Consider the following 17,979-nt stretch of genomic DNA (forward strand, 5'->3'; position numbering starts at 1 on the left):
AAAATTTTATTTTCCACTTTTACGTTATTTCCAAATTTTCCCCCCCCCCCCCCCCCCCCCCAACTTATTTAATTGCACAGTTTTTGATGTGCATAGCTGTTGTATAACTAAGGAAGGCTAAATAGACAGACTGCTTTGTCATAGCAATAGCAGAGTCAGCATTGTTTTAGGAATTGATCTTCAGCTAGGTAGGGATCAAAAAGTCTGCTAGGTGTTAGCTAAAGCTTGTAGATAGGAAGAGATGAGGTGAATTGTAAAACAAGGTTGTGGGAACCAGAGAGGCAGTGAACCATAGCAGGATGTAAAATGAGCAGAAATGGGCAGGTCTAGACTGTTTTGTGGGGGCCACTCGTCACTATCCTTTTCTTCCTGCCTCTGTATAATAAATCATTGGAAATCCCAATAAATGTTTGAGGTTTTTTTCTTCCTTACAGAAAGCCACTTCTCATTTTAAAACTGTTCACTCTTACCCAGTTTCCTAAGGTCTCATTGCTCATTAGAGACTATTTGTTCCGTGCAAATAATGTCTTTCTTGTCTTTTCTTCTGAAAGGCGGGAGGAGGTACACGGAGAAGCACAGAGGGTGCTGAGAACATTTCCTGGTAAAAATGAAAAGGAGAGTTCTGGGAAGCAGATGCCTTCCTTTCCTGAAATGGTCCGTTATATTCAAGACAAGGTACAGTGCTTCTGTCCCAGTAAATAACAAGACTGATGCTTATGTATGTAGTAAGAGTGGTTTTCCCATCCCAGTCTCCATTTCTTTCACCTCCTTCAAGGAGCAGAGTTAGCTAAGATCAGAGTGAAGACCACACCTAATATCACAAGAACCACATTGCCAAGGTTAGCACTCAAATTTCTACTGGCAATAATAAATAATAGCAAGAGTTCCAAGTGTTAAGTGACATGGATCAGTAGAGCTTATCCTTTAACAAAGGGATTATTTTGCAGTGATGCTGCTTGTGCAGAAGGTGTGTGGCACAGGGAAGCCAGTGTTCAGGGCTGACAATCCAGCATGGTTGACAAACCTTCTTGGAAGGGATAAGAAGGTTACTCTCTGCTTAGGCCAGAGAAAGAATAATAGAAAGAAAAATAGAAAAAGATGGTTCCAGGATAAAAAAGGAAGATACTGGAACAAACAAAGTCTGGTTTGTTCACTTAAAGGTTTGGCTCTTCATCTTCTTTGAAATCAGTAAAAATAATGGCCACGTAAGTAACGTTTTATGACCTCTCATGAGTCTAGTGGAATGATGTGACAAAACTAATACCAATGAGATTACCCCCACTATTTGCACTGAGAGGTGGAGAGGTGTTAAAAATCTAGTCTGCATTACACACTTCTGTGTATAGTAGCTATATAAGACTTGCAAGCTATAAAGATGATGTGAAGGGTCACTGACAATGCTTCCTTTTTCCTCTAATTTGTCTAAATGTTTTTTTTTGTTTGTTTGTTTGTTTGTTTTTTTTACAAATCTAAGAAGTATAATGTCAGAGTTCATCTGGTTTTGCAAGAGATCTGTGACAGCAAAACTCCTACAGATGATATATTTCTTGTGAAATGCTATACTTTGCTGGTGGTTAAAGTATGTGAAGCTTTAGGAAAAACTTGCTTTTATCCAAACTACTGGTTGTTTGTATAGCCATAAAAAAATTAAGAAACCAAGCTTGAGTTTTAGTACTAATAAATGCCTGTACCCATGTAGATAACTTTTTTAATTTCCTTGACTTTTGTAATATCTATCACTCAATGAGCATCAATCGGCCTAGTTTAATCGCCACAGAGAAAAACAAGATTCCCTCTCTTCTGGGCATATTTAAAAAAAAAACATTTTGAACAGTTCTCAGATCTTACTTACATGTCTTGAATGCATATTAAAAAGAACCATTGAGGTAATATTCATTTGGTTAGTTTTAAGTATGAATTTTCACATACCATGAATAATCTGTGAGTGTTGGAGGTGTTTGAGGAGTTTGTATGCATAGCTTATCACAGCAGGCCAAGATAAAAAAAATGGCTTTCCTGCATGAGCTATCTTTCTCTTTCTCTAGAAAAAAGTTTATCTTAAAGAGTGGGGCCTGATCTGCTGAGTGTGGAAAGGAACCCACTCCTCAAGGAAGTTACTTTCTGGTTCACTAAGCCATGCTTTTGCTAATGGTTCCGGTACAACAAAGGATCTGAGCATTTTAAGAGATGAGGATCTGTTCACTTCCATATGACTAACTCATGTGCAAAGCTTCCTTACTGAACCCATCCCTCCCACCAAAGTGCATATCGACTAGAAAATATTGACATACCTTTCTGGAGCATTGGTAGTGGATATTGCTGGAAACCTTCTGTTTGGATGTTTTTTCTGCTGGAATATTCTTCCTTGTCAAGCTAACATTTTCATGGAAATGAGTTGCTTGCTTGCTGCACCAGCTACCAAGCAGGTAGCAGGGTCTTAAGAGACACCATGGTCCTGGTTTGTGAAGCACAGGGTGCTCACTTCCCAGTACTGGGGAAACCTAGTGTCTCTGAAGCCTCTCCAGTCAGAGCTGCCTGGCAGTTTGGGAGCCTCTGAGTTTGGAGGTTTGAGGTTTTTTGTTGTTGTTGTTTTTTGAGTTTTTGTTGTTTGAATTCAAAAGCACTTGCTATTTTTCCTTGGGGGGAAAAAAAAGGAATGTTGTCCCTCTTCCAGTCTCCCCTGCAGCGCTCTCATGAATTCAGAATTTCCACGTTCTGATTTCTGAGGGGGAGGAAAAACTGATGGACCCAAAGTATACTATAGGACTCCTTATCAAATGCACTGTGCCTTTATTATTCTGCTGTACATTTTCAGTTGCTAAGTGGAGGATAAACACAGTTGTCTCAGCAAAATTTCACTGACCTTTCCAACATCTCTGCTGTTCATGGATCTGAACGTTCTGCTCTTAATATACTTTGTTGTTTAGGCCTCTCACCGAATGAAAACTCCAGCTAAATATATGACTGGGACTGCAGCCTTGCCTTTCAATCCTGCCACATTTGGAGAGGTAATTGTCTGTATTCACTTCCTTTGATATGTTTACCATTATTTATTTAGAGGACAATGTAAGAAGCTAACGGTTATGGTACGTCACAGCACATTCCAGAATTCCTTTTATAAAGGGATTAACTCTGCTCACGTTATTCCTCTGTCCTTGAGAAGAGGTCTAAAGAAAATTTGCACAAAGGTTTGGGAGGGGTGATTCTAGTAGGGCTGCTCTGCTGCTTTCTGAAGCAGACCTAATGTAACACCTTCTTAAAGGAAGGAACTGGCAATCTTCTACATAAGTCCCATTATGTTCCTTGAGGCTGTTCTTTTCATGGCAGATGCCCTGGCTTCATTGAGCTGGAGACAGAAATTCAGATGTGATGTAAGATCTGTGTTAGTAATGCGTTGAGTTGCATTGGATGCATGCCAGATTGGTATAGAGTACAGGCTAAACAGCCTGCAAGCAGATTGCATCAGCTTATGATAAACCAAAACTCTGTTTATGATTTAATCTTTTGAATGTGATTCAGGCATTGTAGGATTGTCTGCTTACACAAGCATATTGCAGGAACTGATCCTAAATTTTCTTGCACTTTGTTGCTGCTGACTTTTCTGTCTTGAGTTGATAAAAGAAGGAACCGTCTTGTTTTGATTATGTTAAATACAGCATATTCCTTGCTCTTTCTATTTATCTCCTCCATGGATTCCCAAGTGCTCTTGTATTCACAATAATCCTATATTTTTCTCTTCTCTTCTTAGATTGTTCTTTACCTGCGGATGTGTCTTGCTCATAGTGCAGGCGTGGTACCAACCTCACAGAGTTTGGCAGATATGCAAGATCATGCCCCAGCCATTGGACGTTACATAAGAAACCTCATGTCTGGAAACCACATATCTCTCTCTTCCTCCTCTTCTTCCAAAAGTGTGGAAACCAACCCTGTACAGATATATATTGGCCTTCTTCAGCAGCTGTTAGCTGGTGTTGGAGGTAAGAAACTGTGGAGCAGCATCTTTACGAAGTCATTTGTTAGAAATCAGTTGCCACACCCAGTACTTTGAACTTGGCTTCAGCAGTCACACAGTTGCAACACAGACTGTATAGTCTTCAGTGTATAATTGTTCTTTTCTGTGCTGCTGTGTAGTTTAGAGGAAGTGGGACAGTAAAATTGCAGCATCAGTTGACATAATTTGTTAAAATTGTGAAGCCATTGTCTATAGCAGTTTCCTCAACAGTAAATATTCTCTTTGTCATTCTCTTAACCACTTACCTGTGATAAGTGCACCTGACAAATTGCATATGGATACTTTGAAATGGCTGGTATTTCTTATTTCTTTTTATTACTGATTGTTTGATGGTTTTAAATACTGCTGTTTTTAATAACCCGTTTTTTTTAATAACTCTTCAGGTTTGCCAGTCATGTATTGTCTTCTAGAAGTTGTTTCAGTGTATCCAGAAAAGCTAGCCACCAGATTTGTAGACAAAATGGATTGGATAAAGGTATGTTGAAAACCTTTTTATTACTTCTTTTCTTTTCTCTCTCTCCTTTATGTTTTGGGGTTGGGGGTAGAGGAGGCTTAGCATGAGCAAAGTCTGTCATTTTTCTATGATGTAAAGTATGCACTTACTTTAAAATCTGATGTTTCTATGTACAGTCAGCACCTGATGAGAAGTTACATGGAACAGGGTAGAAAGAAGTATTTTTTTGCTTCTTTGATGTTAGTGATTTTGTTCATCGACCTACATGTTCCAGGTAATCTACATCGTTAATCCTCTTGGAACAGTCAGTCAATTTTTGTCTTGATTGGAAGATCTGTTTAAACAGCAAAAGAAAACTGAAAAAAAAATCTGGAAATTTTTGAAGAAATAGTTTATAAATAGGTATATTCCAGTTGGAAGATGTGACAGTCCTCTCAGAAAATGAGATGAATTAGGTTCCTTATTGTATTAGAGTGCTTCTAATGGAATTTTTTTGTTGTTCTTTTTTATTAGCCCCATACAAAAAGCTGATAAACAGGAGCCTGCTGGGGAATAAACCAAAGGGAATTCACCTTTGTTTGGATTCTTTTTCTTGGAAAGTTTCTTTGGAACTTTTCTTTTAATGATTCAATTTAATCAGGCTTTGCTAAACCCTTACAGATTGCCTTTGCTTCTATGTGGGGAATCTGTCAGAAAAAATACTTGGTCAACCTAAAAAATAAAATAAAATTAGAATGTATTATAATTATTTATCCTGCTGATACCTGCAATTTACTGCATCTCTTTTCAAGTGCAAGTATGAGTTTCAGAGAAGAGGACTTAAAAACAAAACAAAAAAATTCTCTTTTTCAGTATTGCTCCTCATTTTCTTTGGCCTTATATCCATTAGCAAGCTTCTAGGGATGGTAATTGATACTACCTAGTTTCCAGTTATAAATCATCTTTTGTGTGATTTCACTTTGCCAAGTGGAAGGAATGGTTTCAGGGGCTTGTTAGAAGTCAGCAACATGATCTGACACGAGTTTAGAGTTGAAATTAGAGTTGTATTTCAAGAGCTTGACAGGTCTCATACCTTGTTTTTTCACTTGGTTCGTTTTTGTATTATTTCTGATAACCCAAGTAATTTAAAGCTTAGTGTATGAATTTTGGACATGAGTGTGTTGCATTATACCTCAAATTAATGGCAGAGGTAAGATTATATCTTAACAAATGGCCTGAGGCTTCCAAAATTCAACTTTTTAGCAATTTAAATAATAAAATATCTCCAATATTAAATTGATAGATTTGTATTGAGGGCTGTGATTTCCTGAACACTTGTTTTTTCTTTTTGGGCACCATTGCATTTAAGTGTTTTAACCTCTACAGGTCTTTTTTTCCCTTTTGATTAATAGAAATGAAATGGAAGTGTATGGTAGCTTGGGAAAAAATGGTGTCTTCGCAGTTCCATAGGGTTTCTAAGCTCCACATAGCTGTGAAATGTGGAAGCTTTTCTTTGAAAACAAAATTCAGCAAAGTGTTCAGTCAACATATTTAACTGAGAGGTGGTGAGTAGCCCTTCTGTGGCTAGTGGTAATCTTCCTGCTAAAAGTTAAGTGTGTAATGAATGCTTTGCTCAATTTAATGCTTTGGTTCTTACTAAGCAATAGGACTCTCAGTTTAAAGAATGAAATACTCTTTATGCCGCTGCATGATGACTGTGGCTGTAAGTTTGGACCTCTGTATGAACAGACTGTTTAAGAAGTTATTGTTTCTTATTAACAACTCCCACAGAGCCTGATGAACACGAACAAAGAAGAAATGCGTGAGCTTGCTGCCCTGTTTTATTCTGTAGTGCTGTCTACAATGTCTGGAAATGAGCTTAGGGCCTCTTTGGAGCAGCTGATCAAGATGACAAAAGACAATCATGTAACTACCTTCCTTTGTCTGCTTCCTGCTGTTTTTTTTTTAGTGTTATGTAGCTGGTGGGAAATCTGAACTTCTCACAGTTTTTCCAGGATGTATTAGCCTTAATCTGAGTGTAAAATTAACTAGCTGGCTTCTAGTTGGGTAGTTAGAAGGGATTTTAGATGTAGGTGAGTGGAACAGATCTTTAAATAAATTAATCCCTGAAGCTGTTGTTCACATTAGTAAGAGGGTTTCTTGAAGAGACTTCTTGTAAGCAGAACGAGTGCAGTCAATGTATTCACCAGTTTTAGCCCCCTAGATATTAACTGTATTTTTGAAAGGTAATAGATTATACTACTAATATCCACCACATTCCTGATTCTGTATTTGTGGGCAATTAAAGGCACCCACAGAACTAAGAAAATGTCTATTTTGTTACTTATGTCCCTCCCTAGCTAAGCCGTAGTGCCTATGGCATCAAATCGCCTGAGGGCATCCCACTGCTGCAGGGCTTGCCCTGCTCAGTGTCCTTGACTCAGTGAGGCCTGGCTGCTTCCAGCCCCACAGGGGACTGATAACAGCCCCACCCCTGCTGTAGTTGTGTCCCCCCACCCATGAGGCAGGTTTTATTCCCTCCTCAAGGAGCTCCTCCCTCCTTGTCTTATTTTTACTTCTAGTTTTTGCTAATACTAGAACGGGGAAAGAGCTCTGAAAACTCCAGGGGAGGAAAAAAAAAAAAGGCAGATTTCTCTGCCAGTGTGTCTTGAATCCTGAAAGTAAGGGAAAATATCAGCATTTTTTGTTGCATTACCCCAAAACTTGATATCAGTCTGTCTGAAGGACTTAATGGGACTCCATTTTACATTTCAGGTAATAGAGACAAATGCTGATTGTTTTACATACTTACCGACAGATCTGGTTTTATTTTGAGTCTGTGAAAGTTGTGCCCATTGAAAGCCGAGTCATTGCTCAGTGGTAGACAAGGTGCAGATTCTGGAGTAGTAAAGCTAACTGCCCCAGCGGTCCTGCTTACCATTAGGCCATGGAGCCATGGCTGACCTTTTTTATAGAACCTGGCTTACAACGAAGAGGAATGTGAACCATGGAATAACATCCATTTTTGCATGTTTGAGTCACTTAGTGTTGTTTTATTTCAGATGCACAAAATACTCAACAGAAGTTGAATCAGTACTAGTAGGAGTGGCAGAGATCTCCAGTGGCTCAGTAAGGACTGCAGTATAGATGGATAGTTAAGCTAGGTTCTGAGGATCCTGTCCTAGCAGCAGAGTTAGCCTGTCACCTCTCCTTTTTTTTTTTCCTTAATTAAGGTAGCAATTAAGTCTTACAGTCTTATTTCTGCAAAAAAATCCTTTTATAAGAACTCATCTGCAGGAGATATCACTGCCATTAGCACCAAATCAGAACTGGAAAAATTAATGTGCTTGACATTTAATTGTAATAGTTAACGCAGTTTGCCTACCAAACGGTGTAGGGGTGTTGCCTTCAGTATTAGTAGGCCAGGTATACTCTGTGTCAGCAATGCAAATCTAAAGTAATTCCCTTGTATTGCTTATTACCGAAAAATACATTTTGTGTTCATAATCTCTGCATATCCTGTTTTTAAGTAGACATTGTAGCATTATCTAAATTCACCTTGGTAAGTCTGTACTTAAAAATCATGAGTTATTACTTTTTTTTTTCTTTTTTTCTTTTTTTCCTAACCAGAAAGGGGAAGACTTTAGGAATGTGAGTTCTGGTGATAAATTCAAAATCTGTACTTCTAAATCTCTTCTGAGTTTTGTTAATTTGTCCTAAAGGACTCTGTCAGAGAACATGAGCAGTATTAAGCTCTCCATTGTTGCAGTGTATGTTAGAACTCCACATTCTTCAGAGTGCCTTCCCAGCTGTCTTGTCCATATGCGCTTTTCAATCAGTGCTGTGTGCAAAGTGTTACTTACTTTGAAAATGAGATTTTCTGCACTGTTGGTGTTGTCTGTAGAGCCCGGAGGTTCAACATGGATCCTTGTTGGCTTTGGGATTTACAGTAGGAAGGTACTTGGCCAAAGGGAAAATCAGAGCAATGGAGCTACGTGACATAGAACAACCAAACACTGCAGTAATGCCGGAACAAGAACAGCTCATAAAGTCGACGACAGAGACAATAGGTAACTTCCCACCTAAGACTTTGCTGCATGTAACAGTTGGTTTTCAGCCACCCCAGGCTGAGGACTTTTCTAAGATACTCAGCTCATACTATCACTTTGAGTTCATTTTGTATTCCACAATTTACAGCCTGTAAATTTACCATATGATGAGATGTATGGACATGACCCTTTTCAGCAAGAAATAGGTGGACTCTTAGCTCATTGACCCATATAGCACAATAAGGAGCAGTGCCACTACCTAGGCCCCTCCCATTTTCTCCTCTCACTTTGATTTAGTTCTTGCATAATGCTTCCTACTAGTTGCAGAGGAGATAAACACCTTGCTTCTTGCCTGAGTAAAATATAAGTGCCTGCCTGCCCACTGCTAAATAATAAAACAAGATCAAAGTTATCCTGTTTACTTTTTCGTGTAGGTTCTTTTCTGGACAGCACCTCTCCCTTCCTTGTGGTGGCTGCTTGCACAGCTCTTGGGGAGATTGGCAGGAATGGCCCCTTGCCAATTCCCAGCGAAGGCACAGGGTTTACAAAGCTGCAACTTGTTGAAAGCTTATTGGCCCGAATCCCTTCCAGCAAGGAAACAAATAAGGTAAGATTTTGTAATGTTATGATTCTTGTTCATTTCTGTAACGCTCCATCCTCAGGTTTATATTAATGCCAAATGCAGCCTTGAATTTTAAAGAAGTTCTTACTGAACCTTGTTAGACTAAGTGTTGGCTTTAGTGAGTCAGACTTAGAGTTTTCAGAAAATCCAGCATTGTCTAGTGGTTGACTGAATGTGCTTTCCTTGTCTGTAAGAAGGAGCTCATGGGATGAAAATTGTGAAAGGGGATAATTTTAATTCAAGAAAAATGGGAATATCTTCTGGAGAATAATACTCAAAGGTAACATGAGATTTGTTTTGGTCTGCATCATATGGAAAAGCTGTGTTTTGGAAGAGAGGAGCAATTGATCTAGTAAGTCTCTTGCAAGTCTAACTTGAGGTACCTTAAGTGAAACTTCAGAAAGAAGATGAGAAGGAGAAGGATGAAAGAGTATCTTTGGACTTACTGTAAAATAATGTGATTGTTATTCTTGTTTTGTTTGTATTTAAGATGAAGGAACGAGCAATACAAACATTAGGTTACTTTCCTGTGGGAGATGAAGATTTTCCTCACCAGAAATTACTGCTGCAAGGTTTAATGGATTCTGTGGAGGTGAGGGACTAGCAATGTATTATTCTTTACACTGCAATGAGTTTTTCCATTTGAATGCTTTCAGTATACTCTGGAGCAAATTTTACAAGGGCAGCTGTCTTTTCATAATACTCTCTCTTATTATTTTGAAGCTGGTTTGAAATAGAAAGCAGAAGTAGGTTTGGGGATTGTAAAATTATAAAATGTTCTATGCCACAGTTTAAAAACTTGCAGTTGAGGTTTCTGCCCCAGTCTCTGAGATGAGTAAGTGTTCCCATTCAGGAGGACTACCATAAAATGTTAAGCGCTTGTAGCAATGAAGCCATAGGTCTGTATTTTGGCCTTCAAAAACACCCTAAAAGTTCCTTTCATGTTCCTTTTCATCAGAAGTATGTCAGCAGTTGTTATTCCCTTGAATTAGAAGCTTTCTTTTATAGTAATTTTTTTTCAGCCTAATCCACATGCATTTTTAGTGCAGTGCATTTTTTCACAGTACTGCAGAGCTGCTATACATTCTGCAATGTGCCAGACAGCAAAATTAAATAGGAAGTGTGCTCTTCTTTATAGCTCATTTTTATCTTTCTTCCTTGTTCATGCTCACATAGGAGCTGTAGAAGCATCTATTGAGTATGAAATAGGCTGGCTTTGCTGAGTCCTCCGGTCTGATGTGATTGAACAAGCAAGAATAGTAAGAAAATTGTGTACACATCTACCAAATTATGGTTTTGAGTGCTGTGTTTATCTCCTGGAACTGCTTGGAGACATTACAACTTCCTTTAAAAAATGTGTACTTTGGGGGGGGAAGGGAATCTCAGACTTCAGGAAGCTAAGGATCTATTTGTCCAAATGCCTGAGCATTTTGGACTTCCAGAGAGTAAGGCAAGCAATCTAGAAGGTACACAGCAGGTTTTTAAAAAAAAGTTCAAAGAGCAAAAGATTCATCATAAATAGTGACGAAAAATTGGCAGAGTTCTGCACATTCTGTTCCTGAGAGCTTTGGAAAATAGTGGAAATAGGACAGAAAAGCAAAGCAAAATAATGGCTTTTTTTCATGTGAAAGACAAATTTGTTCCTCTCTTAGAGTCACAATAATCTTTGTTAATGTCTGATGATCTTTTTCTAACATAGTGTTATTTCAAACCTATATCTCCAATTTCCTGTTCACTGATTTAAGCTTGTGCAAAGACCGAGTGCTTTGTATTAGGCATGTTGTAAGTGTGGAAATCCAGGTGTGATAATTTTAGCTCTTACCATTTGTTTTGGAGACTTTTACATTGGCACAGTTTACATCAGTTTCAAGGTGTCTGAGTCACCAGCTGGTCTTAGAAGTTCAACAGAAGTGTGGTCTTATTGTAAATTGGTGCTAAGAACGGGGAAAATGCTGTGGTTTTGTAGAAAAAAATGCCACATTTTTTTTGGTGTTTGTTTAATTGGTAGTCAGTGTTGTGACTCTGTGTTTTTCAGGCTAAACAAATAGAACTGCAGTTCACTGTTGGTGAAGCTATTACCAGTGCTGCTGCAGGAACAAGCTCAGTGGCTGCACGTGATGCATGGACAGTAACAGAGGAGGAATACATACCCCCTCCAGGTAGGCCTTCCTAACACATGGGGCTGGGTTGAGAAACATGAAATCTCAAAGTTCTGGCCTAACACTGGCTTTTATCTCTGTGGTGTTTCATTTATAACGGTAAGAAATAAGACACTTTTCCCTACACTTCACGTAATGCAGTGCCTGTGTTGTGCAGTGTGGAGATATAAACAAATCATTTCTGCCCATCTACTCAAAGGGTGAAAGACTTTATTTCACATGCTTTTGAAATAGCTTGTTGATGAAATCTAAGTAATTGTCATTTGACCTGCATTTATTTTTTTTCATTTTGATTTTTAATGTTGAGTTAGCTTCAGGCTTAACATACACAAATCTTTAAAAATAGCATTTTGAAGACTGCATTGGAAAATAGGATTATAAGATTAAATTGCAAGTTCTTGTGCAACAACTTGGGCCAACGCTTGGATTAAGTGACAGGTACAGTAGATGGAGCAGTTTAAGGACTGAGATTCTGAGCATGACAAAAAGCTAGCTGTGAAACAGACAGCTGTAAATATCAGCCTCAGACCTGTAAACTGTAAACAGGGTATTAATATTGGGAGAGTGGTCTTAGAACAGAAGCGTACACAAAGCTTAGCATGTAGAAACCAAACCGTGCCTTTGCTCCAGGATTTTGGAGTCATAACGTGTGCGTGCACTCATGCACGCAAAAGTAGTGCACTGAATCATATGCAGTATGAGTGGTATATCTTCTCAGTCACAGGCTCTGAAACACTGTCGTGAAGGGTTAGGAGAACTCTATTCAATGTTTCTTTTGAGAGAAATACTTTCCCAGAGACTGCACTGAAGTTTTTTCCTGAGTAAGCAAAGATTACTGTGTCACCTAAGTACTCATTTGGTGATAGGTTTTCCATTGCTGCTGCTGCATGTTATGTGGAAATTTAAAACAAGTGTGGCCGATTCTGAAGTCTCCCTCCTTCCCCTCCACTTCTCTCTTTCTCATATAGATTTGAAGGTGAATGATGTGGTTCCCTGGGTCCTAGACCTTATTTTGAACAAGCACATTATCAGCCCCAACCCACATGTTAGGCAAGCAGCTTGCATCTGGCTTCTATCAATGGTGAAGAAGCTGAGCACACACAAAGCAATTAAGGTAAGGACTATGCCCTTTTCCTCGCACTTGCTCCTTGTCCGTATTTTTGCTGCTCACCTCCTTTCTGTCCTTTCCTTCCCCTTCATTTCCATTGCCTCTTTCTTCCCAGTGCTGCTGCAGTCATTACTGAGGTCTTCTTAAGTCATGGCTTGTCTCTTGTTAGTAGGGGAGCATACTAGCTGGCAGCTGAACGAGGCTGTTTGGACCTCTGCAAACATCTGACTTGCGCTCAGGTCATAGTGAGCATGATGCAAATGTCTTTTATAAGATAAAGTGCCAGTACATCTTCCATTAGGAAGAATAGGTGGGTGTCAGTAGAGTTTTTATGATTTCATTTTGGAAAATATTAAAAGGAGGTATAAGAGGGGAAGAAATTAGAAAACAAGATTGAATTCCTGGACTTGGTTTCACAGAGTTCACCATGACTTTGTGACCTAGCAAAAGTTATATGCTTAATGTTCTTAATATTTGTGGTGTACTTTGTTGAAAATCTTGTATTTAGTGGGTTTGTCTGTTATGACAGTCCCAAAATGTGAAAGATCCTACGCAAGGAAAGACTTAATAAAGCATTCCCAACAAAAACATTGTCTGTTCACACAGAGGTACTATAGGCTGTGATGAGACCAGGTAACCACTTTGTGTTCTCCAGGCAATTGATAAAGAGCTTTTGGAGACGAGATGCTATTTTTAAAACCTTGCTGTGTATTATATTCATCTAACAGTGAATCTTGTGGGAGGTGGCAAAATCCTCAAGTTTAGGGATGAAGGAAGACTCTCCCTTGTACAGAGGACAGCCCTGTCTTGGCTGCAAGTCAGAGTTATGACATGCTATTGCTGCTATGTATTAGACAAGGAAAATAAAATGTGGTTTACTAATGACATGGTAACCATAAAAAAAAAAAAAAAAATCTGGTCAAATTACTGTTATGTTCTGTGAATGTCAATCAGGCTGTTGCTTGCCAGTCTGAAAAGACAGCAGTTTTTGTCATAGTTGTAGCTCAGATAAACAATTCTATTGATGCGGTAACCTCTGTTTATCTGTTAGAGGCTGTCTTGAGACCAGAGAAAGGATACTAAACCTGAAATAAAAATAATGTCCTTCTTTCTCATCTTTCAGTCTCACCTCAAGGATATCCAAAGTGCATTTGTTTCAATTCTGTCAGATAGTGATGGTAAGTACTATCACAACAGTTTTATCTTGTAGTGGGGTCTTAATTGATGGAGGGAATCTTTAACGGGCAGAAAGTCACCTACAACCTCTTTGTCATCCAGAATTAAGCAATGACTCTAGAAACATCCATTTCTGAAGTAGTACAAGTGATTATTTTTCCTAGGTGTCACATGCAGAAATAAACAGAGCTTTCTTCTGTGCTTTGTTAGCGAAGCACACATCTTCTGCATTTTCTCCCGCAGACTGTAATAACAGAAACAGTTCAGTCTGCCATGCTCTGAACAGAAAAAATAAGTATCACAGAGTTCTGCATGGACAGCAACTCTGAGTCCTCTTTAAATTAACAATATTTTGGCTTGTATGTCCACCAATGGCAGCTAATGGGAAGGATGGCATCCAGTGGCCTAACCAGAGCTCACTGAAGTTAAAGAAAAAAGGGTTACTATTACCTTTGATGAACTTCAGTGCAGGGGCCAGCAGCATGTAAGAATATTGGCAGCTCTTAGAATGCTCTCAGCTATTTCAAAACCACTATTGACAATACTAACAAGAAGATGTCAGTTTACTAGGGGGTTTGCCTTCGGAACTAACTGCTGCTTCAGAATCCAAAACTTGTGTCGTGCCAAACTAGCTCTGCTGTGAAATGGAGAGCTGTGAACTACAGCACAGAGCTTCTGTTCCTTAATCATGATTTTGGTTGGATCTGGTTATTGAAATTTGTTTATTACTAATCACATGCTTATCTTCGATTTCACTTTGTAAAATCTCTTGCAGAGCTTAGTCAAGATGTTGCTTCAAAAGGTCTTGGGCTGATATATGAACTAGGAAGTGAACAGGATCAGCAAGAGCTAGTCACCACACTTGTTGATACCCTTATGACTGGGAAAAGGTACAGTGTGCTTAGAAAAAAGTGAGAGAGTACCCTGAGCTATGTGTCTGATGGGAACAAAAATGTACCTTTCTTTTGGGTGGAGAGATGCTTTGTGGCCAAGGGGAAGCTGTTATCCTCATACTGCAGGGGAGTCAAACCGGGACATTTCTTAGTTCAGCTTAGGGTTTATTTTGAGTGAAGTTGTTCCAGGTTTGTTCCATTCTGAATTTAACAAAGCTTCCAAATAATGATTCAGTCCTGATTGAGGCAGTTCAAATCAGTTTGCGTTTGGTTAGATTTCCTACTTGCTGCATTGTGTAATTGCAAAGGACAATGACCTCCTGCAGCAAGTCTGAACAATATGAATGTTGCAGAAGTGGAGACTTGTGTCTGAAACACCCTTTTTGTTGAGGAGGATTGTTAATGTCACTTCTGTGCTTTAGTGCAAAAAGTGGCAATTCTACTGGACTCCTGGCTGATAATCATGTTGAATCAGTGCTGAAAATGCTTTTCAACAGCCTAATCCTGTCTAACCTGGTGTGAGTGTGGCCACTGTGAATGACAAAAGTCCAGCTTTGGAGTTTGGGGGATCCAGCAGTGGTGAACAGGAAGATGAATGGAAAATGGATTTTTTCATTCTGAAGTAGTCATGTGCTCTTCAGGGTGTGGGTTGTCTGGTCTGAAATAAAAAGCCATCATTCAGTGTTTTGACTCTTAGCTTCTGACTACACAGCAAAATCCTAACATTCTGAAGCTTCTCATTAACATTACACATGACACAGGTTAATCAGATTACTTGTAGTGTGTTTACCTTTGTGCATCTGTACACTGTGTTTTTGTTTTTCTTGTGGGACTGGAACTCGGAAGGTCCTGAGTAAATAGAGCAAAACAAATTCACTTGTTCTGTAGCATGCAGTCCGATAGAACTTGCTAAGGTTAATACTGGACCTCTTTTCCACCAGAGCCAAACATGAGATGACAGGAGAAACTGTGGTGTTTCAGGGTGGCTTGAGCAAAACCCCGGATGGGTAAGTTTAATGAAAGACACACAATCAATGCTGAAATGGTATTCACTAGCCTATAAATCTGCTTCCTGTGTATTTCATTCCTTTTTGTTCTTTAAGTTATTGTAACTATTTTCATGTAATACTGATAGGGTATTCACTTCTCTCTCTCTGCTTTAGGCTGTGATTTAACTATTGTGGTATTTCTGTAGGTAAAAATAGTAATTCCTCTAAAAATAACTGATTTCCCTTTTGCTTTCCAAAGTCAAGGTCTTTCCACCTACAAGGAGCTTTGTTCGCTGGCTAGTGATCTCAATCAGCCAGACCTGATATACAAATTCATGAATCTGGCCAACCATCATGCCATGTGGAATTCTCGGAAGGTAATTTACTGCTTTCATACCGCTTTTCTTCCCTCTGTGATCTCTGGAAACAGTAACTGTATTTCTCTAACTCGGTTATATGATCCATCTATAACCTCATGTGGAGGCCATGTTTTGGAGCTTTGGTGTCAGGTTCAATACAAATTCAGCAGCCAGAGAAGCAAATTTAGGATTAGTTATTACGACAAAACATTGGTATCACACGGTTTATATCATCTTGCATTCCACTCTGAATCAGCTGTGATCCTTTTATTTTTGAGAGCATTTAGAGGCCAGGTCTTGATGTGTTCAGGCAGTGAGTTAATATTTTTAACACTGGATGAATTTTCACCTGCCAGAGAAAATGAGCTTTGTTACATAACAAGTTACAGCAAAAAGTATTCAGCAACAAGATGCTAGAACCAAGTTGAAAATGCACTGGTTTATCCACTGTTGCCGAAATAGTGTCCTTTTTAAACTTACCATAAGCTAAACTTGTTATTTTAAAGCTACTGGGACCCTTAGCAAAGTCAGAAGACTACTCGATCCACTTCCTGGAGAAAAAAAAAAAAAAAAAAAAGGTAGCATATAGGTAGCATATTAAATTTTAAGATCTAAGTAAACTTTTCAGAGCCCTAACTTGGCAGCTGTTTCTCTGGTTTTCCCTACTCATGGAAGAACTTGTTTTGTCCCTAGGAACATGCAGTTGTCTTTTATGCAGAAGACCCAAGTGGGCTTGTCTTCTGTAGTGCACCTTAAATGAGGTTTGGAGTGGAAGCTTTTGACACAGCAAGTCAGGATGCAGAGATAAAAGTCACTGGAGGTTGTCTGTACTGCCTGTACTGAGTAGCTTCTCTTTGGGCTATCCTGGCAAATCCCATGGTACCTCATATGTGAGAATCAGTACCACTGTGTTATAATTAACAGTGGTGCTCTGCTGGAAAAGAGTATGAAAGAATGAGCTTGAAGTAAATAAGGACACAGGCAAACTAGTCATTCTTATCAATTGCAGATTGTATGGTTAAGGAAGCGTTGTTTTATTTTTATTTTTTCAGTGCCTAAGTTATAATAAATAAATAATAATAATAATAGTGTGTACGAAACAAGTGATGCACAATGCAATTGCTCACCACCTGCTGACCGATGCCCAGCCTATCTCCGAGCAGCCAGCCCCACATCCCGGCTAGTCACCCCTATATATTATTTAGCATGACGTCAGATGGTATTGAATACCCCTTTGGCCAGTTTGGGTCAGCTGTCCTGGGTCTGTTGCCTCCCAGCTTTTGCTGCACCCCCAGCCTGCCCGCTGGCAGGACAGAGCAAGAAGCTGAAAAGTCCTTGGCTTAGTGTAAGCATTGCTCTGCAACAATTACAACATCAGTATGGTATCAGCATTCTTCTCATCCTAATCCAAAACATAGCACCCTACCAGCTACTAGGAGGAAAATTAAGTCTGTTCTAACTGAAACTAGGACAGCTAGGTCTTCTAAATGCAGCAAAGTTGTAAGGAAGCAGTAGCCCACCCTGAGGAACAAACTGTTTTGGAAAAACGTTCTCAAATCTTTACAGTTTTAATTCTCTACCAGAACTTTGGCAAAGGGCGTCAGATGCTATCTTGAAATGAAGGAGGAGGTTTTGAAGTCGTGTATTGTCTCCTGAGTGTGGTTGTATGCTTGAAATGACTGTGGTACTGTAGCACTGATAAGGGCTAATACTGGTACCACTGTAGTCCTCTTAACTTGGTGTCTAATCTGTGTCAGTTAGCTTTGCCGCTGACTGTGGTGTGCCCAGGAGCAATAACTGAGTGGGTGAGCAGTTTGTTTCATCAAACATTCTTTTGTTACCATTTCAGGGAGCAGCTTTTGGTTTCAATGTGATAGCTGCTAAGGCTGGAGAGCAGCTGGCTCCGTTTTTGCCCCAGCTTCTTCCACGGCTCTACCGCTACCAGTTTGACCCCAACCTAGGCATTCGACAGGCAATGACCAGCATTTGGAATGCCTTGGTCACTGACAAGTCAATGGTGAGTGAGTTGGAAAGTACAGAGTGGTGGGTTGCTGCTAACCCAGGAGTGTCCCAAAGATCCTTATGGAAAAGCTGTACCTTGTGAAAGGCTGTGTAGGAAGAGGTGAGATGTTGTTGTCAAGAAAGAGTTGGTTAAATCTGTGGGTGAGGTGGAGAATGC

At 39.4% G+C, this 17,979-nt stretch overlaps 1 protein-coding gene across 2 annotated transcripts in view; it reads left to right on the plus strand.

Moving 5' to 3' along the window:
- Positions 1-17,979, plus strand: part of ECPAS (Ecm29 proteasome adaptor and scaffold) — a 69,478-nt gene that overhangs the window by 32,290 nt on the left and 19,209 nt on the right. For both annotated transcript variants that reach the window (XM_035309493.1, XM_035309491.1), the window contains exons 16-30: positions 552-675; positions 2,928-3,008; positions 3,749-3,977; positions 4,396-4,487; positions 6,237-6,371; positions 8,350-8,515; positions 8,929-9,101; positions 9,607-9,708; positions 11,152-11,275; positions 12,244-12,389; positions 13,507-13,561; positions 14,335-14,449; positions 15,394-15,459; positions 15,701-15,818; positions 17,650-17,817. In XM_035309493.1, coding sequence (XP_035165384.1) covers positions 552-675; positions 2,928-3,008; positions 3,749-3,977; positions 4,396-4,487; positions 6,237-6,371; positions 8,350-8,515; positions 8,929-9,101; positions 9,607-9,708; positions 11,152-11,275; positions 12,244-12,389; positions 13,507-13,561; positions 14,335-14,449; positions 15,394-15,459; positions 15,701-15,818; positions 17,650-17,817 — 1,894 coding nt within the window. The remainder of the gene's footprint in view (positions 1-551; positions 676-2,927; positions 3,009-3,748; positions 3,978-4,395; positions 4,488-6,236; positions 6,372-8,349; positions 8,516-8,928; positions 9,102-9,606; positions 9,709-11,151; positions 11,276-12,243; positions 12,390-13,506; positions 13,562-14,334; positions 14,450-15,393; positions 15,460-15,700; positions 15,819-17,649; positions 17,818-17,979) is intronic.

This window comes from Oxyura jamaicensis, chromosome Z, assembly GCF_011077185.1.
Source record: "Oxyura jamaicensis isolate SHBP4307 breed ruddy duck chromosome Z, BPBGC_Ojam_1.0, whole genome shotgun sequence".
Classification (NCBI taxonomy): Eukaryota; Metazoa; Chordata; class Aves; order Anseriformes; family Anatidae; genus Oxyura; species Oxyura jamaicensis.